The sequence below is a fragment of the Neurospora hispaniola genome, assembly GCF_033458365.1.
Source record: "Neurospora hispaniola strain FGSC 10403 chromosome Unknown B0T23scaffold_8, whole genome shotgun sequence".
Taxonomy (NCBI): Eukaryota; Fungi; Ascomycota; class Sordariomycetes; order Sordariales; family Sordariaceae; genus Neurospora; species Neurospora hispaniola.
This window is the reverse complement of record NW_026944413.1, coordinates 1,873,226-1,898,961: the sequence shown is the minus strand read 5'-3', so window position 1 is coordinate 1,898,961 and position 25,736 is coordinate 1,873,226. Positions and strand designations below refer to the sequence as shown.

General features: G+C 52.1%; 10 protein-coding genes across 10 annotated transcripts; 5 read left to right on the top strand and 5 right to left on the bottom strand.

Annotated features, from left to right (window-relative positions):
* Positions 1-780: 780 nt before the first annotated feature.
* On the top strand, positions 781-1,523 carry B0T23DRAFT_432215 (uncharacterized protein; the record flags this gene model as incomplete). Its single annotated transcript, XM_062840363.1, has 4 exons — positions 781-858; positions 959-1,001; positions 1,282-1,312; positions 1,436-1,523. 4 exons carry the CDS (start codon positions 781-783, stop codon positions 1,521-1,523), a joined length of 240 nt encoding a protein of 79 aa, XP_062689396.1.
* Positions 1,524-1,803: 280 nt separating this feature from the next.
* On the bottom strand, positions 1,804-2,658 carry B0T23DRAFT_234561 (uncharacterized protein). The gene is made up of 2 exons (XM_062833948.1): positions 2,244-2,658; positions 1,804-2,136 (listed from the first exon to the last, which is right to left on the bottom strand). Exons 1-2 carry the CDS (start codon positions 2,465-2,467, stop codon positions 1,911-1,913), a joined length of 450 nt encoding a protein of 149 aa, XP_062689395.1. The 5' UTR covers positions 2,468-2,658; the 3' UTR covers positions 1,804-1,910.
* On the top strand, positions 2,370-3,934 carry B0T23DRAFT_448061 (uncharacterized protein). Its single transcript, XM_062841029.1, has 2 exons — positions 2,370-2,647; positions 2,978-3,934. The coding sequence occupies exons 1-2, from the start codon at positions 2,573-2,575 to the stop codon at positions 3,806-3,808; spliced, it is 906 nt and encodes a 301-aa protein (XP_062689394.1). The 5' UTR covers positions 2,370-2,572; the 3' UTR covers positions 3,809-3,934.
* A 1,971-nt stretch (positions 3,935-5,905) lies between these two features.
* B0T23DRAFT_448055 (HAD-like domain-containing protein) lies at positions 5,906-7,834 on the top strand (the record flags this gene model as incomplete). Its single annotated transcript, XM_062841028.1, has 2 exons — positions 5,906-6,686; positions 6,757-7,834. The coding sequence occupies exons 1-2, from the start codon at positions 6,277-6,279 to the stop codon at positions 7,832-7,834; spliced, it is 1,488 nt and encodes a 495-aa protein (XP_062689393.1). The 5' UTR covers positions 5,906-6,276.
* A 657-nt stretch (positions 7,835-8,491) lies between these two features.
* B0T23DRAFT_234506 (uncharacterized protein) lies at positions 8,492-10,447 on the top strand. The gene has a single exon (XM_062833947.1). The coding sequence runs from the start codon at positions 8,631-8,633 to the stop codon at positions 10,314-10,316; it is 1,686 nt and encodes a 561-aa protein (XP_062689392.1). The 5' UTR covers positions 8,492-8,630; the 3' UTR covers positions 10,317-10,447.
* A 164-nt stretch (positions 10,448-10,611) lies between these two features.
* On the bottom strand, positions 10,612-12,320 carry B0T23DRAFT_234498 (uncharacterized protein). Its single transcript, XM_062833946.1, has 2 exons — positions 11,589-12,320; positions 10,612-11,524 (listed from the first exon to the last, which is right to left on the bottom strand). Exons 1-2 carry the CDS (start codon positions 12,220-12,222, stop codon positions 10,719-10,721), a joined length of 1,440 nt encoding a protein of 479 aa, XP_062689391.1. The 5' UTR covers positions 12,223-12,320; the 3' UTR covers positions 10,612-10,718.
* Positions 12,321-14,537: 2,217 nt separating this feature from the next.
* Positions 14,538-16,076, top strand: B0T23DRAFT_324454 (Alpha/Beta hydrolase protein; the record flags this gene model as incomplete). Its single annotated transcript, XM_062835426.1, has 3 exons — positions 14,538-14,666; positions 14,746-14,951; positions 15,080-16,076. The coding sequence occupies 3 exons, from the start codon at positions 14,538-14,540 to the stop codon at positions 16,074-16,076; spliced, it is 1,332 nt and encodes a 443-aa protein (XP_062689390.1).
* A 609-nt stretch (positions 16,077-16,685) lies between these two features.
* Positions 16,686-17,816, bottom strand: B0T23DRAFT_432209 (uncharacterized protein; the record flags this gene model as incomplete). The annotated part of the gene is made up of 1 exon (XM_062840362.1): positions 16,686-17,816. One exon carries the CDS (start codon positions 17,814-17,816, stop codon positions 16,686-16,688), a length of 1,131 nt encoding a protein of 376 aa, XP_062689389.1.
* A 2,194-nt stretch (positions 17,817-20,010) lies between these two features.
* Positions 20,011-21,498, bottom strand: B0T23DRAFT_234479 (uncharacterized protein). Its single transcript, XM_062833945.1, has 5 exons — positions 21,027-21,498; positions 20,890-20,952; positions 20,766-20,822; positions 20,666-20,698; positions 20,011-20,585 (listed from the first exon to the last, which is right to left on the bottom strand). Exons 1-5 carry the CDS (start codon positions 21,166-21,168, stop codon positions 20,104-20,106), a joined length of 777 nt encoding a protein of 258 aa, XP_062689388.1. The 5' UTR covers positions 21,169-21,498; the 3' UTR covers positions 20,011-20,103.
* On the bottom strand, positions 21,357-24,122 carry B0T23DRAFT_234470 (HET-domain-containing protein). Its single transcript, XM_062833944.1, has 2 exons — positions 23,479-24,122; positions 21,357-23,407 (listed from the first exon to the last, which is right to left on the bottom strand). The coding sequence occupies exons 1-2, from the start codon at positions 24,023-24,025 to the stop codon at positions 21,546-21,548; spliced, it is 2,409 nt and encodes an 802-aa protein (XP_062689387.1). The 5' UTR covers positions 24,026-24,122; the 3' UTR covers positions 21,357-21,545.
* Between the last annotated feature and the right edge of the window lie 1,614 nt (positions 24,123-25,736).

Sequence of the window (25,736 nt, the reverse complement as noted above, 5' to 3'; positions counted from 1 at the left end):
CCCATCGACGACAAAAATCGGTTTCTGAGCAACACCGCCATTTTACAATTGTAAGAGCACAGGTGTTTCACCAGTTCAGCCTCTATTTACAACAGATGAAAGAAAACGGACTTTGAAAGCTGGAAGGATCTGGATATGAACACCGACACAGGGTGACTCTATTTCGGAATGCGTTTTCCGTTCATGATTGGCCATACTAGCGACCTCCAACTCTCAAAATGAGCAGGCATCTACATAGTCGAAGATCATCCATAGCGGACTCGGAAGGTAATGGTGCGCAGGAACACCAATTCTGAAGGATGCTTTGTGGTCGAAGCTTCTTAACAAAAAGATGCTGAGACCTGAAGAGAGCGTATAATACTAGAAAGACATGACAGCATTCAACATGGTGCATCTTGCCGTCCGGATCTGTAGAGAAACATGGACGTCATCGTGACTGGAAAGGCTGCCACCTTATCGATAAGCTCAAAGCAGTGCTGCCGCTCCCCAGCCTTACGTAAGCCCACTACGAAGGGACCTGGGAACGGTCCGTGATCCAAGATTTCAGTTGCCGAAAACCCGCAGTTGCCGGCGCTCGCAAGCTTCCGTTCAGCAGCTGCGTCATCACGTGATATGAAGCTTGCAGCTCCCGTGCAGCGAAACCTCAGGTCATCCATTCGGGACAATCTTGAAGCTCCATTTTGAGAGAAGAGAGTTCCAAGCCGTCAAACCGCGCACCCTTCGCTACGATCCGCCCTTTTTTTCGCAACCACCCAACCGAAACCAACCCTTCTCGTCAAAATGGCCGCCACCGCTGTCAGACCCATCACCGGTGTACGTGATTTCCGAAGCCCGCGCAAGGAGGACGATTCGATGGCTGTTCGCGACGATGGATGACGGAATTGCGCAATGCCACCAGCGATCGGGACAAGCTGGGCTGGAATACAGGAGGACTAGGGGCTGACTGTTGGGTTTGCAGATGCTCCGCCGGGGCCTCATCCTCGACATTGGCATTGCCCTCGGTGAGTTTGGAATTCCTGAATGACAAAGAGGTGGCTTCTGAGAAGGGCGAGGACGGGAGGCGGAACACGGCGACGTGAAGAGCACAAGAGCTAGGTCGAGCTTCGGCCGGCCGGTGGGCCGTGAATTGGCTACGCGCGCCAGTTACCTAGGATTGCCCACGGTCTCTCGTGCTGTCACCCCGCCATACCGACTTCCCGGAAGCTACCTCCTTCGTTGTTCTTCACCTTTATTCATCATAAGTTCCCGTTAAGCTGACCCTTTGTTTTCTACTTTATCCAGGTGCCGGCTTCGTTATGGCCAACGCATACTGGTACGACATTTCCTCGATGAATACTTGAACTTAGTTTGCACGCGACCCGAACCGAAGACGAACTCGCGAACAAATCTCCCGTGCCTTGACTCCGCGATATCTAACCCCTTCCATCACCCGCAGGTACGGCTACCACATGCCCCGCACCAACGCTCGTGACAACTACTACAAGAAGCTCGAGGAGGAGCGCGCTGCCCGCATGGGCGCCTAAATCAATCTACGGACTGGGCGACCGATGATGAAGAACGGAGACGACCTCGATCGATCGCGGAGATGAAGAAGTAACGCAATACTTGGAGCGATACCTGAGGAGGAGGAAGAAGAAGAAGGAAGAAGGAAGAATTGCATGTTGTATATCTACAGATGAAGACGGATAGACAAACATCGGCAATCGAGTCAGCCCGACCGATACGTATTTCTTACTTTCTCTTCTGCCTGGTGATAGACCGATTCATATTGGCAAGATGGTGGCCGGTTAGTTTATTAGACGGGACACGACGGGATGATTCAATGCAAAGCAACTGGAGATCAAGAACGGGATCCTCCTTGTTGGACACAAGACTAGAAATTGTAAAAGAATGGGTATCAGAATAAGACATCACTTTCTGTTCCACCATCTATCCTCCTTGTCGTCCTCCCTGCCCCATGTGCGATGATCGATCTGCTGCTGCTGCTCCTGCTCGGCCAATGAGCTTTTGTTGCTGGGCGATGTCGCTTTGGTTGCTGATGCTAACGATGACGATGTCGTTTCTGCCGCAGCCGCAGCCGCGGTGCCCTCCCAAGCCGTTGTCTCGACCGTAAAAGGCCCATTTTTGTCCTGGCATCTAGATGTTTTGGTCCCCCCCCCCCACATCAATGTCAACGTTTCTTTTTTTCCTTTTCCTTTTCTTCTCAAAATGCGACAAAGGGAATTTCCCCTCAAAAAACATACCTGCGAAACAAGCGCTGCACCGGCCAACACTCAATCTGGCTCTCCCTCAACTCCGGGTCGCGCACCTGGCAGTCATACTGCAACAGACCAAAGAGCTCGCAATCCCGAAGTAGATCAATTCGTCGTCGACCACCGTCTTCCGTCTTGCGAACACGCTGATCGGGACCGACTTGTACGTGGGTGGGCAAAGCCTTTGCTTTGAAGCTTTGACACGGCGGCGTCATTCTGTCTGTCTGGCTGTGGTGTCGTGGAAGGAGGGGTACTAAGGTTTGGACGATGCGGCGCGACTCGGAAAACAATTGTTGAGGAAGAGAACCCGCGAATCCGCAATGCAGAGGGCTGCTGTCGCTTCGGTTGTTGGGGCGCGGATGTTGAACGAGATTGAGGAGGGGAGTCTCGAAGAGGTAAGGAGTATGCTCTAGCTGATTGATGATCGATCGTCGTATTCCTGGATTCTACGCTTTTGTTCACCTGTTTGCGCGCGGGGCTCACTGTGGTGTCAATGGTTTTCGTTGTTCGGGTTGTTGGAGAGAACTCCATGGAGGAGAGATGCCATCACGTAAAATTCCCGTCTTCCACCTTTTTGGTCCTTATCGCTGATACATGGTTAAAGTAGCCCGCGCGCGGCTGTCCGGACGACACGGTTTCCATTCTTCCCAACTTCCACTTCTTTTTCTCTTTCGTCGATAACCGAGTCATCATGGCTAACGATCCTTGTCGCATCAACATGACAGCTCCTAACATCGCTTCGCACAAACTTTACAACACTCGCCAACTCCGACTTCAAAGATGAGGACACCGACACCAACCACAACTCCTCGCAAAAGCTGGTGATCGCGCCCACAACCACAACCACCAAACCAGAACCGAGACACTTCCCCATCCCCTTCCTCAACGAGCTAGTCCAGCGCCATTTCCGCGCCACATCCACCGCCACCCTCTCCATCTCCGGCCGCCATCATGAACTGCTCTACCTCTTAGTCGCGACCTTGATCGCCCCTCCGCACCGCAAGACTGTCGCTATCCTTGATTTTGACGGTCGATTCGATCCGTTACGACTACTTGTGACGACCACTCCGTTCTGCTCTCCCCCTACTGGTACCTCTAGTACCCATCGCCTCGACCCGTCCGACCTAGACCACGTCCACATCCTCCGTCCTCCTCCTCGCCGCTCCAATAATACTCCCGTTACCCCTCTGCATACGTATTTAGTCGGAATGGAGGAGTGCATGCTCTACGCCCCGCATAAAAGTCGGGAACGCGAATGGTGGGGGACTATAGTTATTGGAGGTAGTACTGGCAACACTACTACTGCTAGTACTACCAGCAGTAACAACCACCCCGCGGCAGCCCAGGTTGCGGTAACAGCAGGCCGGCAGGGCTGGTTGCGCGTGGATAGGGTTGAGGTGACGACGACGGGAGCAGGAGCTTCTTGGACTTTCTGGAACAAGAGTGCGGAAGAGGCGAGGGCGGAGAGAGAGGAGAGGGAGAGGGCGGTGGAAGAGGGCGGGTGGGTTGCTAGTTCGGCTTGGGGGACTTTTGTGTTTGGGTCGGGGAGTGGCTGAATCCGCTGATGTGGTGCGGTGCGTGGGAGGGCAAGAAGATGGATGACTCGATGACAGACTTGTTTGAACGGTGAGATCGCCGGACCGGCAGCGGTTATTTGGATTTCACCCAAGTCTTGTCTTCCTTTCCTTCCTTCCTTCATAATGGAACCAACTATGCCGCCGCACCCCGAAATGGCGAGGACATCTCGGTCTCCCTCAAACGGATGTGCATAAGAGCGACCTATATATTACGCATGTTTGCTGCCTGCATGACAGGCAAGCCAGGTCAAGGTAACAATGTCCCCGGCCAAGACTTATCCAAATCCTTTGTTGACTACAATGCAATGAATCCATGGACGGGCACCGAACAGGTGGTATTTGGGGGATATTCCAATCAAGTCCTTTGGGGTCCAGTCGACCGGTCCATTACCTGGATACGTACACTAGGAGTTCTGGTCGAGTTGCCCGAACCACTGGCGATGAATGGCCTGATAACATCCGATGGTGTTGCTTGTCATGATACTTATCAGAAGTAACCCAGATGCATTTCACATCTTGTTTACAAATCAGATTCACACTAGTTCAGCTTTCAGCCAAGCAGGACCCTGTGGCGTTGATAACTGCATTGGCCGGGTGAGTGAGCCTCCAATATCAAGGCCGTGACCGCCTCCGGGTGCGCATGTTATCAAAGGCTCCGAGTCGTGCAGCCGGCGCCGAGACCGAAGTGTGACTAACGGACCTGACGGACGGGAACCGGATTGGATTGTATAGGGAGTGTGGCCGGTCACGGACATGCCGTCCCAAGGCGACCAAGATCATCGACCGGGTGTGACTGTTCTCCGAAGTCTTTGGTCCGGCGAAGCGGGTCCCTGTGTTTGATATGGTCTATCTGTTCCTTTTATTTTTCGCCTCCTTTTGTGTGATTGTTCCTGCCGTGGTTGTCACTCGACCCTATTCAGAGCTCTGACACTTCGACCGAATTCTGGTATACCCTCCAGATTATATGAATTCAGCTGTTGGTCCAATGTTGACGTCATTGGGATCGGCGTTGCGTCCGTCGTTCGAGGAGGAGGAGGTGTGTAAGCATGGTCAAAGGATAAAGGATAGGATGGCAAGGCATGTGGGAAACCAGGAACGAGCACGTCAAACTTCATGGCGAATATGCGACTGCCCGGAATACATTTCATGACTTATTCTCTGGACCCCTAAGAGCCACCAGGCCAGCAACACGGATAAGGCCATCCGTCTTCATCCAATGGGTTTTGATATCTAGGATACATCCGATTCTCTGTGCAACCGATCGCCCCTCACATCCATTTTCTTGTGTCAGCCTCTTCCTGTATTTGGCTGACTTATCACTGACTTATCACACATTATGCGCATACTAATCGTCTTCCACATTCAGTCTTTCATCTCAAATCGGTCAGATATGTTCACCGTCGTCAAACCACAAGCAATCACCAACATTGCTGGCCAAGCGGCGGCCTTTCTTAGTACGCTCGATAACCGTTGGGACCCGATCACAATCTGGGATCCGACAGTTATCAACACGCACAAGTGCCCGATTCGTTGGCGTTGTGTTGATCAGCAACATTTTTTCCCCTTCCTTTTTGTTCTCTGGCATCAACAATCTCTCACACAGCTTGAACGGGAAATCGCCTCCGACATTCAAGCCCAAAATAAGCTGTTTTTGAGGTTCCAAGAAACAAAACTTGTTCAAGTCGACAGAGTATTACTAGTTTGATACTAGTTGCCTAGACTGGGGACCTTATCTATCCGCTATGCAAGACTGATTCAGTGGGATTGATATTCGAGTCTTACACCGGGGCACAGGCTACGGCCGGCGGACAGTACCTTGACACAGCCACATGGTTACGGATTCGGTCCCTGGGGAAATCAATGGGGATTCTCAACATTCCTCCATGATAGCGAACAGATAGTGGTGAAGCGTACTGGGGAAGATTTTGACGACTATGGAGCCAGGAACAACGGGGCAAGCAGCATCACTCTTTGTTTCTATTTGCTCGATTCCCTGAGCCCTACTGTCGCCTCATGCAGTTTCTCCATTTTCCCCAGACCTACCGTGTATCCACCAAAACCATGTGTTATTGAAGCTGTTTCATGCATGGAAACAATGGAGAATACCGCACTTTTGACCTCTTACCTCCCTCCTTTGCTTCTTGGGAAGACGGCTGGTTAACTGCTGACAGCAGCTGATGTAGGGCCCGGAAGGCGTATATAAGGGGACGGCCTACACAACTATCGATTTGTCGGATCTGATGTAGTCGACCAGCTCACCTCTCCATCACCATTGTCCTTCCTGTCTTTTACACTCACCACTTTCACTAGTTGGTGGTGGAAATCAATACCTGTCTTGTTCGACTCTAATCTTCTTCCGAGAACAGCTTCATGCAAGACATCGGTTCCATCCCTCTCTTCTTTATCCGCTACCATCCATACACAATTTGAAAAGAGCCCAGCTCGTCATGTCTTCGTCACTCGCACCTCAGAGACCGGGTATGCCCGCCCGTCAGATCTCCGCCAGCAGCTTCGCTGAAGAGTTTGACGCTGCTCGAAACCGGCTCACGGAGCTAGACTTTGAGCAAGAGCAAAAGCATGATCAAGAACACGAGGACGGAAGCCCCATGGCCTCGCCCTCTTTGTCCTCAAGCGACTCTCTCACTTCCGAGGAGCCATCTCCTCTCGGGAGCGAGGACGGGGATGATGATGCCACCCCCTTCACCCCCATGGTGGACCCGGATTGCGACAATGTGGCAGGCAACTTTGCCTTCGCCTTCGACATTGACGGCGTTTTGGTGCGGGGCGGGAAGCCGATCCCGGAAGCTATTGAGGCGATGAAGGTTCTCAATGGTGAGAACGAGTACGGTATCAAAGTGTACGAAAGTTTCCAACACCCCCTGCTTAGGTATTCTAGCGGCACGTAACTAATCCATAACACACACCAGACCCTACATCTTCCTCACCAACGGCGGCGGCAAATTCGAATCCGAGCGGTGCGCCGACCTCTCGCGCCAACTCGACATGACCGTCTCCGAAGGCCAATTCATCTGCGGCCACACGCCAATGCGCGAGCTCTCGTCTCGCTACCGCGATTGCTCCGTCCTCGTCGTAGGCGGCGAAGGCGAAACGTGCCGATTGGTCGCTGAATCCTACGGGTTCCACGACGTCATCACGCCCGGCGACATCCTCAAAGTCAACGCCAGCACCGCTCCCTTTCGCCGGCTCACGCCCGCCGAACACGCTGCCTCGCGGGACCTTTTGTTCAGCCGCCGCCACTGCCGCCCGGAAGTAAGAAAATTAAGCGACATCGTCATCTCTGCTGTCTTTGTCTTTGCCGATAGTCGTGATTGGGCGTCGGATTTACAGATCATTTTGGACATTGCGCAGTCGCGCGGCGGCAGGCTGGAGACGCGGTCAGAGACGTTTGATGAGGGCCCGCCGATCTATTTCTCGCATAGCGATGTGGTGTGGTCGGCGGCGCACGAACACGTGCGGTTGGGAATGGGTGCGCTGCGCAAGATGGTGGAGACGGTGTTTGAGGAGACGACGGGCGGGAAGAAGTTGGTTACGCACGCGTTTGGGAAGCCGCAGGTGGGCACGTTTGAGTTTGCTGAGCGCTTGTTGAGGCAGTGGCGGGCGGAGAAGCATGGGCTTGGGCTTGGGACTTTACACGGGCGATCCCAAGGCCCGAAGACGGTGTATTTTGTTGGGGATACGCCGGAGAGTGATATCAAGGGGACGAATGCCATGGATGAAAAGAGCGGGAGGGAGGGGACGGAGTGGTATTCGATTTTGGTCAAGACGGGGGTGTATCAGGAGGGCACGGAGCCGAGATATAGGCCGAAGAAGTTGGTGGGAAATGTGCTGGATGCGGTTCATCATGGGATTAGGAGGGAGATGGCGAGGAAGAAGACGGCTACGGAAGGGAGGTTGTTGTCGTTGGATGAGGATGTGTTCAAGAAGGTGGGGGAAGGGAGGATGCCGGGGATTGTGGGGAGGGTTGGGCTGTTTTCTGCGGAGTGAGTGGTGATGCGATTTTCCGTTCTGGTGATGCTCCTGGATATGGCTGTGTAGCCATTCAAAGAGGGGTTCAAGTGATGTCTTCTTCACGAGACGCGGAATAGATGAGCAGTGAATTCCATTGTCATCTTGCACTTCGGAATCAACATCTGCAGCATGTTTTGACTGGTTAGGTCGCAGGTGGTGGCTCAGCTCTTTTGTTAGTAGCTCTGCCATCAAATGGGCGTTGCACTAACAAAGCGAATACTAGCGCACGTACTTCTTATCTCATTCCATCTAAGTCGTGAACCCCACCACTTTCCAGCCCACCACGACCGTTCAACATGTCGCGATACTGCCATCCATCGTTTCTTGCACTTGACGTTACCTAGCTTGCCCAAAATCACCAAACGACACTCAACATCCCTCACTTTCAGTCGTCTCCCCGCAACGTGCGTACGGTGACACTGGGCCGGGAAAATGGCCGTGCAACATTGGAATGTGGTGGTTTCCCCGCATAGCTTGACCACTTGGATCGGCATGTCTTGGATACGGAGTTTCTTATTGCTCCGCAAGACATGCGATCGTCATCGGCCGGCTGCGAGGCTCCCGTGGTTAGATTGCTTGCATGGGATTCCAAGGAAGGGAGCTTACAACTGAACATGCCATCTGGTATGGATGAGGTGTACAACCACCCAGGCCCGTCTTCTTCGAACAGAATCTCCCTTCGCCAGCCCGAAGAGGAGCGGATGTGCTGGGAACTAAGACGAACTCGGGCCCCGAATAGCTTCACTCCCAATTCACCACCACCACCACCAAGATGAAGGGCCTATCAAACCTCATCACCCAAATTCTGGGCTTTGTTCCAACCCGCCAATCCTCACCGCAACCACAAACCCAAGTTCAAGCCCAGATCCAACCACCCTCGTACTGCCCCGACTACTCCTCCTACGCCAAAACGCGCCATGAACCCTTTTCCACCGGCCGCCATGCCCTCCCCTACCAACGCCCTGCTCCCCCATGCCGAACCTTCAACTCCTCCGTGATCGAGTCCTTCATCAGCAACATGTCCACCATCATCACCGACCCGGACCTCTACCGCTTATTCGAAAACACATACCCCAACACCCTCGACACCGCCATTAAATGGCACGGCAGCGCCGCCAACAACTCGGCCGAGGAGCTCACCTTTATCATCACAGGCGACATCAACGCCATGTGGCTGCGCGACAGCGCCAACCAGCTCGCTTCCTACCTCCCCTTCTTAGCACCCTCTTCCTCGCGCGACTCGCTTGCCTCGCTTTACCGAGGCGTCATCAACCTCCAAGCGCGCTACCTGCTCACTTCACCCTTCTGTAACTCGTTCCAGCCTCCTTCCGAGTCCGGGATCCCGCCTGCCACGAACTCTGCTGCTTCGTCAGATACCGTCTACCCGCCCTATGACCCGGAAAAGGTATTCGAGTGTAAATACGAACTGGACAGTCTGGCTTCCTTTTTGCAGATTTCCGCTCAATACCACGCCGCGACGAACGATACGGCTTTCTTTGGCAGGTTCCAGTGGCTGGAGGCCGTTCAGACGGTGCTGGATACGGCCAAGGCAATGATGACGCCTACTTATGGACCCGAGGGCCAGGTACTGCAGAGTCCGTATACGTTTACGCGGATGACGACGCGCACGACTGAAACACTAGCCAACGACGGGCTGGGAAATCCTGTCGCGAGGGATATCGGACTGATAAGAAGTGCGTTCCGGCCCAGTGACGATTCGACGATTTTTCAGTTTTTGATACCGAGTAATATGATGTTTGCCAAGTACGCTGGGGATGTCGCTCCCATTGTCTCCTCACTTAGTTCCTTTTCCTCTGAACCTGCCTCCGGGCTGAAAGTACCCCCCGCAAATCTATCCACCTCCCTCTCCTCTTTGTCGACCTCCCTCCGAGAGGCCATTTCGAAACACGCCATTATTTCTCTTCCTACTACCCTCAACTCAACTGAAACAGAAGAAAAAATCTACGCCTACGAAATAGACGGCTACGGCTCTTTTTCTCTAATGGACGACGCCAACCTCCCCTCGCTCCTCTCCGCCCCTCTCTTCGACTACTTTTTTTCTTCTTCTTCTTCTTCTTCCTCTTCCAATTCCTCCTCCGATCCGGTCTACCAACGAACCCGCACTCACATCCTAGGAACCAACACCAACCCCTACATGATGCATGGGCCAGTCATCAACGCCGTTGGCGGACCGCACGCAGGACCGGGCATGGCGTGGCCGATGGCAAGTATCGTGCGGATCATGACGAGCTCGGACGACGAGGAGATCTATGCGGTTCTCAAAGAGTTGGTGGGGAGCACGGATGGGTTGGGGCTGATTCATGAGAGCGTGAATAGTTTTGATGGCCGAAAATGGACGAGGGAGTGGTTTTCGTGGGCGAATGGGCTGTTTGGGCAGATGGTGTGGGATTTGGTGCGACGGAATAAAGGGAGGGTTTTGAGGAGGGGGTATCAGTAACTATATTGCATGTTTTTAGGTATATGATGTCTTCAGACAAATCTATTCACCCCTAGTTCTACGAGTCTGATAGACCAAGAAGCAAAAAAAGAAATTACAACGTATATTCCAAACATACAATGTACAAGACAGTGCTCGACGCTCGTGTATCTTGACCAAAAAAAGTCTCCTACTATGTACAGTACCATACAGTTTTCCTTGAGACATCAGTGAGTGCACGCATAAGTGTAAACAAAAGAAGGCGTGATATACATTAAAGATCATGACAGGTCGTCAGGCACTACCTCCCACTCACTCACTCACTCACTCACTCACTACCCATACCAACTACAAGTCCACCAAGTCACGGTCCAGTCGATTTCGTGTGAGACCTGACGAGTACTGCCCCGTTTGCCTTCATATTCATCTCGCCTTTCCAATCCCCCCCGTCAAACTCTCCCGATTAATCCTCACCACCGTCCTCCCCTGCTCCTCAAAATCGACATAATGCGGCGCCGGCACTGGCACCGGCCTGCTCGGCGTCTTGGTCAGCGGCACACTCGGACTACTCGTGCTCGCCACGCTCGGGGGCATAGGCCAATTGATCTGCGACGCCGTCATCATGGCGCTGTGCACGCTGAAGGTGCTGATGCTTTCGACGCTAGGCCGACGACCGAGGGTACCGATCTCCTTTTCCTCATCTGACAACAAAGGTGATGGTGGTCCCATTACCGCTGGCGAGACGGTAGAAATAGGCGAGACGGCGCCAGGAGCAAAAGCTGAGCTGATGTGCGTGGGTGGAGGGGTGATCATGGATAAGCTGAAGTTGCTGGAATGGGACGAGGACGGCGGTGGAGGAGGCGCAGGGCGAGGAGCAGTGTAAGGTGCTGTTCTGGAGGAGGAGGAGGAGGATGCTGGGACGAGATATTGGGAGTTGTTGTTTGTCTGCTGCATTGACGGTGGTTGTTGTTGTGAAGCAGAAGGTGTGTTGCGGACCGTGGAGGATGCATCTCCAGCTTGTTCATGTCCATGTCCTCCACCAGACCTGGCTTCTACAGCGGCAGCACCGGCGCCAACGGTGGCGGCTAGTCCATTATCGAGCAGAGAGCTGCTGGCTTCTTCTGGGTGGTGTTTCCCGTAAGGAGAGTTGTTGCCGCGGCGCGCGAGCTTGCGTTTTCGATGGAAGAAGAGGGCTACGAGGGAGATGACGAGCACAAGGACAACGCCGACTGGGGAAATTACGGGTTAGCTACAGCTTGGCATGGTAAAATGGAAAACGGGAAGAGAACCTACCGATGATACCGGCTATAGTACCACCTCCAAGCCCACCATCCAGATCTGCACTTTGGTAATTGGTCGTCCCATTTGCGCTTCCGCCTTGTTGGTTATTTGAGGCCGAGTTCAAGTTGTTGTTGTTGTTGTAACTTCCGGCGCCTGATGTCGGCAGAGGGCCCGATGAGAAAGTGGGGGCATGCGTGTCGATTGCCAATGTGTCGTAGTCGGTGTACCTGGTTGCAAACGTCGTCTCGCCAAGAACGACTGTCATGGAACGAGTTGAATCCGAGACAGTCGTATGAGCTGGTTGCCCTCGGTCAGGCTGAGTCGGTTGTGTTCTTTGTCCGCCATTGTCCCCTTGAGCATATGTTGGTTGCCCTGGTATTGGTGCTTGTGTCGGATAGTTCGTCTGTTGTCTTTGTGTTGTGTTGGGACCGTTTGCAGTGGGATTCGCAGTCTGCTGAGCAGTCGGTGCTGGTCTGTTTGTGGCTGTTGTCCAGGTGTTGCCGCCGTTGTGATCCTGATTTCCTCCATTGTCTCCCTCCCAACCACCGTCTGATGCTCCGTTTCGTGGATTCAACCTCGGATTCTGATTCCCGTGACCTCCATGACCAAAGGGCCAGGTTCTTCCTTCATGGCTCTTTGCTCCCATTTGCCTTTTAGCCGGCGTTGATTCGATATGCGTGTGTTGGTGAAATATGTCTTATTTCCCGTCCATCCGTGTCAATTCGATTCGTCTTTGTCGAAGTAGCCGAGTTCAAATGACGTAGTCCAAACAGTCGAATAATCCAAGTCGATAACACAGCGTCTTTGTGTAATATGAAGGAGAGAAAAAAGACAAAAGGTTAAATGGAAGGGATAGAAGCTTCTTGGAAAAGCCAGGGGAGCAAACAACATTTGAAGGCAGCAAGGGTAGGAGGAGTACGACATGAGTGTTCGGCGAAAGAAGAAAGGAAAGAGAAGTTTGATGGACCGGGGCCGGGGTCGGGGATGCTCCCTTGGTGTCCCCCTCATCCTGGTGGGAAGCCGTCCATCGTCAGGTTTGGCGCATGTTTGTTCCGGATGGTGGAAATGGACAAGATCTGCCCTGCCGTCTACACTACGGAAGGATGGGGAATAGGAAAGGTGAGGTGACACTCTGGGTGGTGACACTACCTAGGTCTCTCTATGCTTTTGGCACCTGCCTGCCGGACTGTTTATCATCCCTAGCACACTAGTCCTGCAAGGTACAGGGACCTGGCACAGGCTGCCAACTGACACCTGCGGGGAAGGGACCCGACCCCTGTGCGACCCCAAAAAAAAGTCCGATGGTTATTTCGTTTCAAGCCCTGTGGTTGACGTGTTGGTCTCTGCTTTTCCCTCTACAAATGACCCGGACTTGTCTTCCGATATCAAGGGAAATCTCTCTTGTTCTGTTCTTTTCTTTCGACTTGTTCTTCGGTATCCTCCGTCATCTCATCATTGTAAGCCCCAACTGAAGTACTTTGATAGTTCCTTCAAGTCGCCTTCCTCAGCCGTTGGATTCCATGTAGTATGGCTGGCTCTCTCCACTGCAGATCTTCATATGTCTTCCGTCTCTGTGCCGCTCATTCTGTTGGCACGAGGTAATCACTATCCGTTACTTACTTAGGTTACACGACTGCAATGAAGAAATGGGCAGAATGCTGTCGTCAGCTTCTTACGGCAGTCGGTGGGATCATGGGCATTGGCGCTAACCAGACCTTCAGTGGGGTCCATCCGCAAAAGAGCAAAGTTAGTTAGTGTACACTAAAGGGACCGATTTTAGCGCATCTCACCCGGAATGTTAAGTAGGTGCTAAGAATATGGAAGGTAAGGAAGATACTTGTTCAGCGGTGATCATGATCGCCAACGCCAAACCCTATGTGGTTCGATATGTCTGGAGATGAAAAGACGGTTGAGGCTTACGAAATGCAGGTGCCATTACTTTGAGACATTTCCCTTTTTTTATATAATTTTTATTCGGGCTTGAAGCCGAATCGCGAGACCGTCTTTTCATACTCCTACAGTGTCTAAAGTCAATCTCTTGACACAAGGCGGCACCCTGCTCTGTCAAGGTAGTAAGTAGTGTTGTAGTGTAGTTAGTGTACACTAAAAGGGGCTTCGCTGCGCCCCTGCCTGACCAGGGCCAAAATCCCACATGTTGTTAGCACATGACTTGGTGACGCTTAATCAATCCATGTCTATATCTACAACACTCATTTGATCCCTGGGAGATAACGTAGGATTGATGTAGATCCGTTCTTTGCCCTGTTTTCCAGAATGATTTGAACCGTTCGAACCAAGGCCTGGAAATGCCTCTGTACCCGATCGATGCGGATGATGCCGGTATCTACAAAACATACGACACCAACACAGAGGTAGTCCTTAATCTCCCCCGGATCCCCAATCTCGTTTACCTACTCTCGACCACGAAGAATTCCAGTCACGGGATTCCTGTTGTGGAAGTCGGAAGCTTTGACGTCTGGTCAACCCTCTGTGATCGCGAAATCATTGGAGTGGAATGCTTAGTTGGTTCTGGAGAGGAAAGGATGGCATACCTTCCGTCTCTCGCTATCACTGGCCTATTTCCTTCACGCTAGATGGCTTCCTGCTCTGACTGTTGATGGCCTCTTTCCTGTGACCGGGGGTTGCCTTTTCTAGAGGCAGGTACAATGGGCCTTCCTGCCTGTAGGTCGTCCAACCTTGATGCGGTTACCCTACTACCGGTTTCTCGGCAGCTGGAGATATGTAGAAGCCAAAGAAAGAAGCATCCATTGCAGCCCGCATGTTCATGAGAGGATTCTAATGCAACTAAAGAACTTGGAAGCCACTTTGACTTGACTTTCGGACTTTCCCCAACGCCGGTCCGCGGTATTTGAACACCAACAGAACGGCCAAAACCTGCACACAATGTTCTCCTCATCCAACTCATTTCATGGCAATCCAATTTTCGGTCGTTCGAAAACCATGCCACACGCATCCAACATGGGCAAAAGCCCCAATGACCCCCGGTACCCCAACGGGTGGCATATGAACGACAGGATGCCCCATCATGACTCGTTTGAGCAGCTGTGGGAGACCAAGTGGAAGGATCCGGTAAATTCCATCTTTTCGAAATTTCGTCTCAGGTACCTCTATCTACTGCGCAGTAGATTACTGACAGATACCCAAAAAGTGCTCCAAGGGCATCTACCCCTTCATGTTCGGCTCCCTCGAAGACTTCCAGCCCATCGCCGAGCACATCATTGCCAAAGGCCTCAAAGAGCCCTACAACTGGGACGAGTACGCCAGTTGTTTCTTCGGAACCGCTGAGAAGCTCGGCCAGACCGCAGCTGTTGCTCAGCAGGAAGGAGACACGGACAAAGCTCGAGAGTATTACCTGTCAGTACCTCCCTCCACCTCTACCTTCACCTATCATCCCAGGACAAGCTCCCTCCCAGGCCCTCTCATCACATGGTGCACATCGAAACAAAAAGAAAACATAAAGTAACATGATAGAACCCCTCTAGCCGAGCATCAGCAGTCTACCGCATCGCCCGCTTCCCCGCCCCTCGCTCCCCTCTGCAGCACCAAGCCTGGAAAAAGGGTAAAGAAATGTTCTACGCCGGAGCCAAGCTAATGGAACACCCCATCCACGAAGTCCTCATCCCGCACACGCACGCCTTGGCAAGCTCCAGCGAACAAAACTCCTTCATCCCCGTTAACTTACTCATCCCCCCTTCCTCTGCCTCCCCTTCTTCCTCTTCCTCCTCTTCTTCCTCCTCTTTCTCTGGCTACCCCCTGGTGATCATAATGACAGGCCTAGACGGCTACCGCACCGAGCTGGCCGTCTGGCAACGCGGCTTCCTTGATAAAGGGGTCGCCACGCTGGTCGTCGAAATCCCAGGGACGGGCGACTCGCCTGCTTTGGCTAGTGATCCGGAGAGTGCTGATAGACAGTGGTCGTCTGTTCTCGACTTTGTTGCAAAGGAGAAGCATGAGGAAATCGATAGCACCAAGATTATAGTCTGGGGCTTTTCCACAGGGGGATACTACGCCTTGCGCGCGGCGCATACGCACCATGATCGACTACTGGGGAGCATCAGTCTGGGAGGCGGGTGTCATCACATGTTTGATGAAGCGTGGTTGGAGAAAGTGAATAATTTGGAGTATCCCTTTGATTTGGCGGATACATTGGCGTATAAATTTGGGTATGGCAGTGATGGAGTGGAACAGTTCAAAAAAGAAGGACAATTGAAATTCTCGCTTTTGCTGGATGGCACGCTTATGGGGCAGTGCTGTAGGTGTTTGGTGGTGAATGGCGAGTGGGATCGCATCTTCCCCGTGGAGGATCTGGCGCTGGCGCTGAAATGGGGAAGGCCCAAGGAGGCGAGGATCGTGAGGGAGGAGTGGCATATGGGCGAGCCGGAGAGTTTTGTGGTTATTCTCAGGTGGATTCATGAGCTGTTGGGGCTGGATTGGGATTATATGCATCATTTGAAGTTGTTGGGGGCTAAGGCGAAGTAGAGGTAAATGCCTGGCTGAAAGGACTCGAATCAAGTTAGGTAGTTATTTGGAATGGCGGTTGCAGGGTCAAAGGTGTTGAACTATCACGTTTGTTTTCAGTACATCCATGAGCTTCGAGATAGAATAGAACACAGTCAAGGACTGGCAAGAGATCTCAAACATGATTCATTAGTGGTGACTTCCTCTCGGTATCTGTAGAGGTATGCTGAACCAAGCTACCTCTATGGCAAACCCTTCCTCCAAACCAATACGGGTTTCTCAAATTTCGCAGTACGTGATCCTTGACGCCTGTTTCCGAATAACTCGAGTCTTTGTCGCTTTGACATTGTGTTACCAGCTTGTACACTCCTGGCTCCTTTTTGAAGCAACGTGTCTTGAAGAAGCAATAAGAAGCAAAAATCCATCGAAGTTTCCTCAGGACTGTGAAAGCATCCATTCAACTGACCCCTGACTTTTGGCCAACTGTGTACTGACCGGGACCTCGTAGAGGCAAACGCCAGGACACTTCCACGTACACAGAGCATTTTATGTGCTCCAGTTACCATCATGGTGTACAGTCCCTTCCACGCATCAAGTCGTATCTTTTGAACCCCCAAACATCGATGAAGTTCACAGCTCACTCCTCTTCGGCCTCGCCGCATTGAAAAGCAGCATACAACCCTCCACATGCGTCTCCACCACCTCGAAATTCTCCCGCAGTCCCTTCTCGAACCCCTCCCTCTCATCCGCCCAGTTGCCAAACACTCCCGTTGCATTGTACCACTTCATTACCGTCCACGTCATGCCCCTCTTCAAGATAGAAGGTTTCTTACTTGTACGTCCCACGCCCTTCTTCACCACTCCCGATCCCGATCCCGTGCCGCCGGACGAACTCGGACGAGACGGATTTGCAATGTACTTCCGTCCCAGAATCGTGCAACCAACCAGGACACCATCATCCGCTAGACACGCGGCGGCAAGTTTGAAGGCGCGGTTTTTGATTTCCTGTCCCCCTTGCGCCTCGGGAGCAGCGGGTAGACAGTGCAGCAAATTGAACATGCTGACCGACTTGAACTGTTTCGAGAGTCCGGAAAGCTTACTGCCTTTGGGCAGGAGGACGAGTGACTCATCCAAAACGTCGGCTTGGATGGTGGTTACGTTGACAGTTTGACTAGTAGATGCCACGTTTGCGCCATGTCCATGTCCCGATTGCTTGCCGCTGCCGAGGACGTTGCCGTGGCCACCTGCTGCTCTCGCCTTGTGCTTGTTAACAACCCCCATGATCCTCCCCTTTGCTTTTTCGAGCGCCACTGCATTCAGATCCATCAAGGTAATCTCGATCTTGGGCTGGGCCAGTTTACTATCCTGGTCCCTCTCCAGTGGCATGAGATCCTCGTCCTTAGCAAGTCTCTCGGCCAAAGCGTCACCGATGAAAAAACCCGTGCCCACGCCAATGTCGACGTGTTTCTCGGCACGGAAGTTCTGTCGAAAAAGGGGAATGAGAATGGTTTTCGAGGGACAACGCCAGAGATGGGTCATGCTGAATCCGAGGACATACTTGTCGTACGCGGTCAGCATGAGGGGCTTGCTGTAAATACTGGCGCCCGACTTGGTGTTGATCTGGGGAGCTGAGGTGTGGGTGGTGCTGTTATCGGGGATGGTTACGGCGGTTGCTGTTGCCGCCGTGGGGCGAAGAGGTAGTGGTTTGGAAGCAGAATGAACGGCGTCTGTGCCGCTGGTGTTCTCGGCTGGCGAATTCATTTTGGAAGGAGTTCCTGGTGATGTAGTCTAGACCCTTGACGAAATGTTTGTGTCTGGTTCAATGGCCTGATGGGTGAGACAAGGTTGAGGTTTGTTGACTTCCGCCTGTTGTCAAAGCTGTCACGGCTTGCTGAAGACGAAAGAGGACGTTTTTGTGCGGCTGAAAGATGGCCTACCACGCAGACGATGAATGAGAAGAAAGTGAGGCGAAGAGGCTGATTGAGAAATGCGTAGACTATATATAGATCGCCGTTTGATGCAATCTCGAGATTCGTATGTCTGGCGGGTATCCCAGTTTCTTACTGCCGAGAACCCTTCCGAGGGAATCTTGACAAGCGCCACGAGTCTGTTTGTGCACAAGCCGGTCCGCTCCTTGATCGGGTTTTAATCTCAACGTGTCGATAAGCGAATCTCGACGGGTAACACGTCGAACAGGATAAAAGGACACGCGGAAATAGGGGAACTTGGCCTGTGGACGGGGTTAGTGAGGTTGACGAGAAGTCAAACATGTACGCATGCTCTATCGGCTCCGGGTTACCAACAAAGTTTTTCTGAGTCTCACTTCAGTATCGGCAAGAGGGAGTTGAATCAGATAAGAGCCGAAGTTTTGTTGGGTGGTGTCTGTGATCACTCCATATCCTCGAGTTAGCCAGCCAAGTTGTAGAGCAAGCAAAGACGTGAGCACAAACCAAACTAAGACGGCGACAGGCAGATGTCTGGGTATACCCAAGGTCTTTACCCTGAAAGAAGATGAACCGAACTGAGGTATGCCTCGTAGACACCCGTCAAGACTGGGGCAGGATGATGTTTGGGGATACGTTTGATTGAGAAGTGACAATTATGTGTGAAGGAGTCATGAACGCGACGATTATATGGACAAGTGGGAGGGAGAGACGCGATCTTATTCAGATTCCCCTGAGCTAGTAACAATGTTTAGAACCAGTCATGAGGCAACCCCCCTCATGTTTGCCCGATATTCCCATCTCGGTCTAGCGCGCCCGCGTTGGAATCGAGCCTTCCTTCCACCTCGTGGCTGTGATCTCTCCCTTGCATTTGACTTCTCATAATTTCCACCGACCATGCCCCTGTGGAGGTACCTACCTCTAGATAAGGTACGCCTCTATCTTGTCCAATCACGCCATGATGGGCCTTAGATTACAATCGAGGAAAATCGAGGAAGGGACAGGCCTCTACCTGGTAATTGAATGAAGTGAGGTAACTAGCAGAGGCCAGAGGGAGTCAAAGAATCTAGAATACCGACATTGCTGAAGTTGAAAGCTGAGAAGAGGTGTTCTCAAACCACACCAGGCAGGTTGGCGAAATCATTCCTTCTGCTTCCTGAAATTCTTCAAGGTTCCATGACCGCATTGCAAGGACAAGGTCCACGATGTTTCCTTCCCGGAACCGACGCTGTAGATATTACGAAGTTATGGTACCTTCCTCCAGTTCAGTCATTTGGGCCAAGCAAACGAGAATCTGCGCCATTTGTCCTCGTCACCTACCTACAGGTACTTATACAGAAGACGCGGCCGGAACTGTAAAAGAGCATTTGGGGTGTGAAGTCACATAAGGGGACAGTCGGTGACGTAGGGAATGGTGTCAAAACTTCAAAGTTGAGGGCAAGTTCAATGATAACTATTACGAGACGGCACTACCTCTAGGGTGATCATCAAGTGTTATTCCCAGGTGACGTGAATCTTGAGTTATCTCTCTCTAGACATTGACAATAATGAGACAAAAATATAGAAAATTCGAAGGAATCGCTGTTAGAACGCCGAGTGATGTGTCTGATGACCAGTGATCTCCACCTCAGTCTGTCCTTCCCTTTTTGTCGCCGCACTGATGTCGTAGCTTTTCGCAATCCCAGCTTCGCTTTACATGACGACGCAGCACCCGCTGCTCCGACCATCCTCCAAAACCATTTTTTCAGCCCGCTGACAGTATCTCAACAACGCGTGCCGGACAGACATTTCGTCTTATCCCAAACCGACCGGTCGATCCACCCCTGGCCATATCCCACGAAGACCCACTGCTATTCCCAAAACACCCGAATATGTACACGAAAATGCCCCTGTACCCAGACAACACGCTTGTTCTCGTAGACGCTACCCCAATTGTTCGATCTTCGAAGGTTGACAAACCCCTCCGCAACGCTTGTGACTTGTTCTCTTCAAACTAAGTGGTCTCACGGCACACATGGAGCTTCAAGAACAAGCCCCAAGCGTTGCAAAAGGGGTGTCCATCCGGGACTCGGGAGTGCAGCAGGGCGAGCAGCCTGGCCCGCCGCTTACGGCTGGTAAGGCGCAGGCGCGTAAGGATCCGCCGGGTAGTGGTGAGGAGGCGGGTAATACTCCTCTTGAGGAGGCGGATAGTACTCTTCTCGAGGAGGCGGGTAATAGTACTCCCCTTGATGAGGAGCCACGCCAGGAGCCACGGGGGGAGCCGCGTAGTGATGCTGCGGGGCCGGCGGGGGCGGGATGACGTCCGGCGGAGGAGGAGGAGAAGGAGGGCGAGCCGTGAGCGAAATCTGGGCACCCCGGCCCCATTTGTGGACGGCCAGGGCGACCGTCATCCTCGCCAGGGCCTGGTCGCCATGGGCCTTGACGTGGTGGTCGGCGATCCAGGTTGGGTCGTCGGCTGCCTGCATCGGGCCGGCGCTGACCCAAAACAAGCACGAGGGACCCATCTGCCTGACGGCCAAGGTGATGAGCGGGCGGATGATGTCCGCTTCACCTTCCGCATTGATGGACTGGTTGAATGTGGCAGCGTCTATGGTAGAAAGACCTGAGTTAGTTGTTCTGCTGCGGGAATGACGTTGAGGAGATGGCTCATGTTTGTGGTTTGCATACCGTAATCGTCTTCGGGCACGGGGCGAGCTTCAGCTTTGGAGACAAATTTAGTTAGTTCTCATTCACTATGGGTGAGAAGGATGAATCGTTTATTGCTTACCAAGAACGCGGTTTCCGAAGTCGACTTGACCCCAGCCCTCAACGTGGCGGATGTCAGCTGTGAAGGCAAGCTGAGTTAGCTCTTCTTCTCGATGATTGAGGAAAATTGATCTTCCACTACTTACCCGGAGCAGGAGCGCGGTTTTCCTGGTCCACGAGACCCCAGCTCTCAATGTGATGACCGGCAGCTGTGGAAGAAAGATGAGTCAGAGGTAGTTCTTGTTGTCGTTGAGTGAGATGGATGGATTGCTCAGGTACTTACCAAGGGGAGGAGCGCGGTCCTCCACGCTCGCGGGGCTCGCAACGCGACCACGATTGCGCCTGCGGTCACGGAGGCGGTTGTGGTTGTGGTTGCGGTTGTTGTGGTGGTGGTGGTGGTGGTGGTGGTGGTGGTTGGCGTTCATTTTGGTACCGCTGCGTTCTTCTTCGAGTTATGTTTGCAGAGCCAAGCACGAAACGACCCCAGTTATTGCTGAGGAGAGAAGGTAGTCGTTTGAGAGAAGAAATTTTGAGAGAAGGACGAGGGGAAAGTTGAGGAAGGATTTATGAACCGATAGAATATTGTGGGGGGCACGGACCGAGACAAGACCTCGAAGGCAACAGTACAGGTACCAGGAGGACAGAAATCCATGAAGTTGGAAGGAGCGGAAATAGGGAGAAGGCAGAGTGACGTTTCCTCTCATTTCTGTGCGGCCTGCCCGGTCTGGTTGCCCCGTAACAGACTTCATCCTTTCTCTCTCTCCTCCACTCCAACTGGATGTCAGTCTAGTTAGAGGTAGCCTTACACTATCTCGTATATGTAGAACCCATTGCCTTCATCCTGTCCCAAGTTCTCGTCCGGGCTGTCGCTCTCCCGATTGTATTGTGCTGCTATTTCCAAGCAGTCGAGGAACTTTGCAAGGTTGGGGTACTGCTCAGGCTCAAGCTCAGGAGAGTAACGGTGTTTCAGCTTGGTTGTATTCAGTGGGCCGTTCAGATACGGATCAGATTTCAGTAAGTTCATCCTCTCTTCCTCGGAAACACCAGTCAGTGGATGAAAATGTCGACCGGGGCTGTCGAACATCAATGCCTTGTACAGGGTGCTATCGAGAAATGGACCAGAGAGGTACTGGTTTGGGAGATAACAAATCTCTTGGACCATTTCGAACACTCCCAGTCTTTCGAATGTTCCTTTCCGTGCCGGAGATGTCAACGCGGGTCTTAAGAATAGTCCCTCAAGGTGGAAATGGAGGGAACCTAGGAAATTAACTTGGAGGGGCGCAAGGTAAATGATCGCTGAGCCGTGGGATTCTTGTTCATCCCACGATAGTTTCAGATCTGGTAGTGAAGTCCACATACCATCCCTTTCCTCACTCAGATCGTATCTCCACTCTGGTTGCAAAGTCGTGCTTCTCGCGGTACAACTAGCTCGTAACAATGGGCCTCTAATCCTGACCATTCCGCCCTTCTGTATTTGGCCGAATAAGTGTGTTGGCGTGACTGGAGAGACCATAGCCTCTAAGACTTCAGCAAGGATGTCCATCCTCTGGTAGGTCCTTGGTGAAGGTAATTCACATTTAGCGCTCAATGATGCCCAAGACCAGGAAGGGGCTATATCATCATTTCGTCCTTTGCTCTGTCCAACATCCAGGCATTTCCACAAAAGGTTCTCTCGAAGACGGTATGACCATAGGCCGGCAAGGTAGGTAACGCCATCCCATTCATTGCTCAAATGCTCTGCGAGACCCGAAATGGCCACAAGTTTGTCTGACTGCTTGGTAAGTTTCCTACCGGAGTAGTCACTGGCCAAACATGCCCAGGCCTCCAGTCGTTTGGCGTCAAGAAGTCGCTCACATTGAAACAACTTCATCGGAGGAGGAGTAAACACCCCGCTCTTTGAAAGATCCTGGGGGACTGAATCTGGAAAGCATTCGCTTGCCCTCACCATGGAGCATTCCCAGTAAAGCTCCTGTCGCCCAGAGATAAGGGTACGGCGCGGCAAGATTTGCTCCTGGAGAACCCAGCCTCTTGTATATAGAATAGGAGTATCGTTAATATCATAGCTTTGTACTAAGGTGCTGTGCGTAGCTAGCCTTATGGACCAGGGCACGAATGATAGAGGGTGCCTTGGGAAAAAAAAGCCCCCGCTGGAGTGTGGCGACGCACCGGCGGCTAGATTGAGGTACGTGTTTTGGTAAACAGAACGCATCTTGGCGGATTCTGCTTCCCAATCGTCAAGTGAGTCCTGAATGATACACAGGCAATCAATCCACAAGAATTGTACGTCCAGCCTCTGAGTTAGCCGAATTGCCTCCTGAAATGTCTTTGGTAACTCATCGAGCGCAAACCCCTTCAATCGGGAGTCATAGTTGTCCACTAGAAGACGAGCCGGTACTGAGTCGCCCCAGCAATGACTTAGTGTCATGTATCTTTGCTTCTGAAAGTCCATTCCGGTAGTTTCGGTCAGCTTAACCGTACAGCTGCCCGTACATCCTACATCAAGAAATCGGGCGGGGTGTCTCCGCTGTAAGTTCTCATGGACAGCCTTATTGCATGATGGATGGTTGGACACACAGTTCTCAACCCACTGGAGCGCTTGATTCAAGCTTGCTTCGCTCCCCGTGTAAAGACTGTTTGGGAAACCATCAACCCGACATGGATAAACTGAAGAAAGAAGACCATTAGTAAGGTTAGCTACCTTAAGGGATGCCCACTAGATATGGAAAACGGCTTACCATCCTCTTCCTGAGGGAGAAGCAATTGATGTTGTTTCCAGCTGGTAAGCGGGATGGGCTTACCATCTTCACCCACAATATTGAGACGTAAATCAACAGCCTCCTCACCGGCAGTCATGTATTCGCTGGGCCAAATAGTCCAAGAAAGCCACAAAGTTTTATCGCCCCCGGCAGTTAATGTGTCGATGGCGGGTTCTATTTCCATCCCTGAAAACACCCCTTGCGACACGACAGGTTGTAGAGATGGGTGAACTTGCTTATCGGGCTTCATCTCTCGGCTTGTGAGAAGGTGGGCGCTTTCTGACACTAGAACTCGAGCAGCCAAAGAACAACAAAAATGGCAGGCACCCTTCGACGCCGAGTTCAATAATTCTTTCAAGGTGCCAAAGGGCACATCATCTGTGAGATAATCGGTACGGGCCCTCCTGGCACGTTTATGTGCAAACGCGGTACTCTCGAAAATGCCGTCGCATCTTTCGCAAAGACGATTGAATGCCTTCTCTGAAAGGTGTAACTCGCCCGACGGTGTCGTATAAGTCGGAGGCATCTTGACTCCCGGAGAGTGTTCAGGTCCTGAAGAATCAATGGCGCTGTTCGGATGTTGTGTGCTGATGAGATGAGACCTTGGTTGCTCTATGAAGGCGGGGTAACGGCAAGTTGAGGCTGAGATAGCAACGAGCGGATGTACGATCTCCATTACATATATGCTACTAACAGCCAATTATAGAACACATAGATACATGCTTAACTATTAATTGCATATGTATGTGTGTTTAAGGTTGGAGACCGCCTTGGAGACCGCCGAATGACTGGATCGTGGCTGCTGTTCATCATGACAAAACGGGCTGGAATCACACTACCTCAAACATTTCGGGAAAGAGCTATTGAAATTCGATTTCTGCAGGCAGCAGCAAAAGGACTCACGGGCTTCATGCAATTTGCGCTGGTTGATGGACCCAATTCTACCTGTAAGTCACCGTCTCCATCACCATCTCCCAAGTACGCCCTTTCAACCAGACGGCTGAATCGCAATCCAGGTTGTTGTGCACCATGAGTGCGCCTCGAATATGGGAAAGGTAAGAAGTCGAATGTATGTCCAAGAACGGGATCCCACAGACCGAGCCTCTTGAACCCATGCAGCCAGCCTCCAAGAGCCGAAATCGTGCCAGGCTTTCAGTCGCCATTAATATGAGGTACCTGACTCATGCATACCTATCGGGGGGGGGAAAGGAAGCGACAACGAAAAGATGGATGTATTGGAGTTGTCTAACGGAAGAGGAGAAACGGAAAGCAGGGCAGCCTAAAATACCTGGAGGGAGTGCCAGTGAATGGGCAAGGCCAGTGAATGGCGGCCCAGGGCACGGACTTCCAACAATACCCGATATCGAAACATGACAGAGGATCAAACCAAACCGTATTGGAATGTGCTGCCCTGTGACCAAGACGGAGACGTGGCGCAATGGTGCCACTAAAACAGTCACCCAGGCATCCGTTCATGTTTGTTATTCACAAGTGTCTCGTTTGTGCCATTATGCCATCGCCGTACAACATCGAGCCTGCGACGAGCCGCATGGCTCTGCTGCCCTGGCAGCCCTGCTATCGGCCTTTTCTGGAAGACTGCTTGACAGGGCAACATCAGTGCCAGCAAACACTTCGGCAACGATGTGTCACTAGAAGGACCAGACCAGACTACACTCAACAATAACGGCGAGTGTATCAACACAATTCCAGACCAACAACACGGACATGACACACCGCTGACAGTGTCACTCTCAAGCACCACATGGCATCTACCTCACCGGTTTGCCAACATCTTGAAGAGTGACACATGTACGAACAATCCGGCTAGAGGGTTAAGTTCCTCTACTAGGCGACATTGATCATGGTCTCTCAAGCGAGAGGACACACACTGCTTCACAAGTGAGCCCACCGCAGCATTTGTCGAAGGAACCACATGTGAAGAACATGTTTGGTGCCAAGGTAGCACGGAAGCGGTAACGGAATGCTGCTTGGTTTCGCAATAGTGTCCGGCTCTCGGGGGGGCTCTGCTGTTCGTCACAATCTTGGAAAGGGGAGTTGTTGTAAGAACACACCTCAACATTCCCTCCCTCATTTGCACGTACCTCGAATCATAAACCAAATTTGGATTACTAGCAAGCACATACGACCATACCCACTGGAAAACTCGGGATCCCGTCCGCTCTCCCATAGATAAGCCAGTGAGGGCCAGACTAGTAGTTGGGTCGGTGACGACCAGC

What these genes read in the sequence shown, in the direction of transcription:
- B0T23DRAFT_234561 (XM_062833948.1), bottom strand. Translation starts at nt 2,467, where the DNA reads ATGACGCCGCCGTGTCAAAGCTTCAAAGCAAAGGCTTTGCCCACCCAC. An exon ending in GTGCAGCGCTTGTTTCGCAG is followed by an intron (nt 2,137 to 2,243) that starts GTATGTTTTTTG and finishes CAAAACATCTAG; the next exon opens with ATGCCAGGACAAAAATGGGC.
- B0T23DRAFT_448061 (XM_062841029.1), top strand. Translation starts at nt 2,573, where the DNA reads ATGCAGAGGGCTGCTGTCGCTTCGGTTGTTGGGGCGCGGATGTTGAAC. An exon ending in AGGAGGGGAGTCTCGAAGAG is followed by an intron (nt 2,648 to 2,977) that starts GTAAGGAGTATG and finishes TCAACATGACAG; the next exon opens with CTCCTAACATCGCTTCGCAC.
- B0T23DRAFT_234506 (XM_062833947.1), top strand. Translation starts at nt 8,631, where the DNA reads ATGAAGGGCCTATCAAACCTCATCACCCAAATTCTGGGCTTTGTTCCA.
- B0T23DRAFT_234498 (XM_062833946.1), bottom strand. Translation starts at nt 12,222, where the DNA reads ATGGGAGCAAAGAGCCATGAAGGAAGAACCTGGCCCTTTGGTCATGGA. An exon ending in TACTATAGCCGGTATCATCG is followed by an intron (nt 11,525 to 11,588) that starts GTAGGTTCTCTT and finishes TAATTTCCCCAG; the next exon opens with TCGGCGTTGTCCTTGTGCTC.
- B0T23DRAFT_234479 (XM_062833945.1), bottom strand. Translation starts at nt 21,168, where the DNA reads ATGAACGCCAACCACCACCACCACCACCACCACCACCACCACAACAAC. An exon ending in GGACCGCGCTCCTCCCCTTG is followed by an intron (nt 20,953 to 21,026) that starts GTAAGTACCTGA and finishes TTTCTTCCACAG; the next exon opens with CTGCCGGTCATCACATTGAG. An exon ending in AAACCGCGCTCCTGCTCCGG is followed by an intron (nt 20,823 to 20,889) that starts GTAAGTAGTGGA and finishes TTGCCTTCACAG; the next exon opens with CTGACATCCGCCACGTTGAG.
- B0T23DRAFT_234470 (XM_062833944.1), bottom strand. Translation starts at nt 24,025, where the DNA reads ATGCCTCCGACTTATACGACACCGTCGGGCGAGTTACACCTTTCAGAG. An exon ending in TCTCCCTCAGGAAGAGGATG is followed by an intron (nt 23,408 to 23,478) that starts GTAAGCCGTTTT and finishes TTCTTTCTTCAG; the next exon opens with TTTATCCATGTCGGGTTGAT.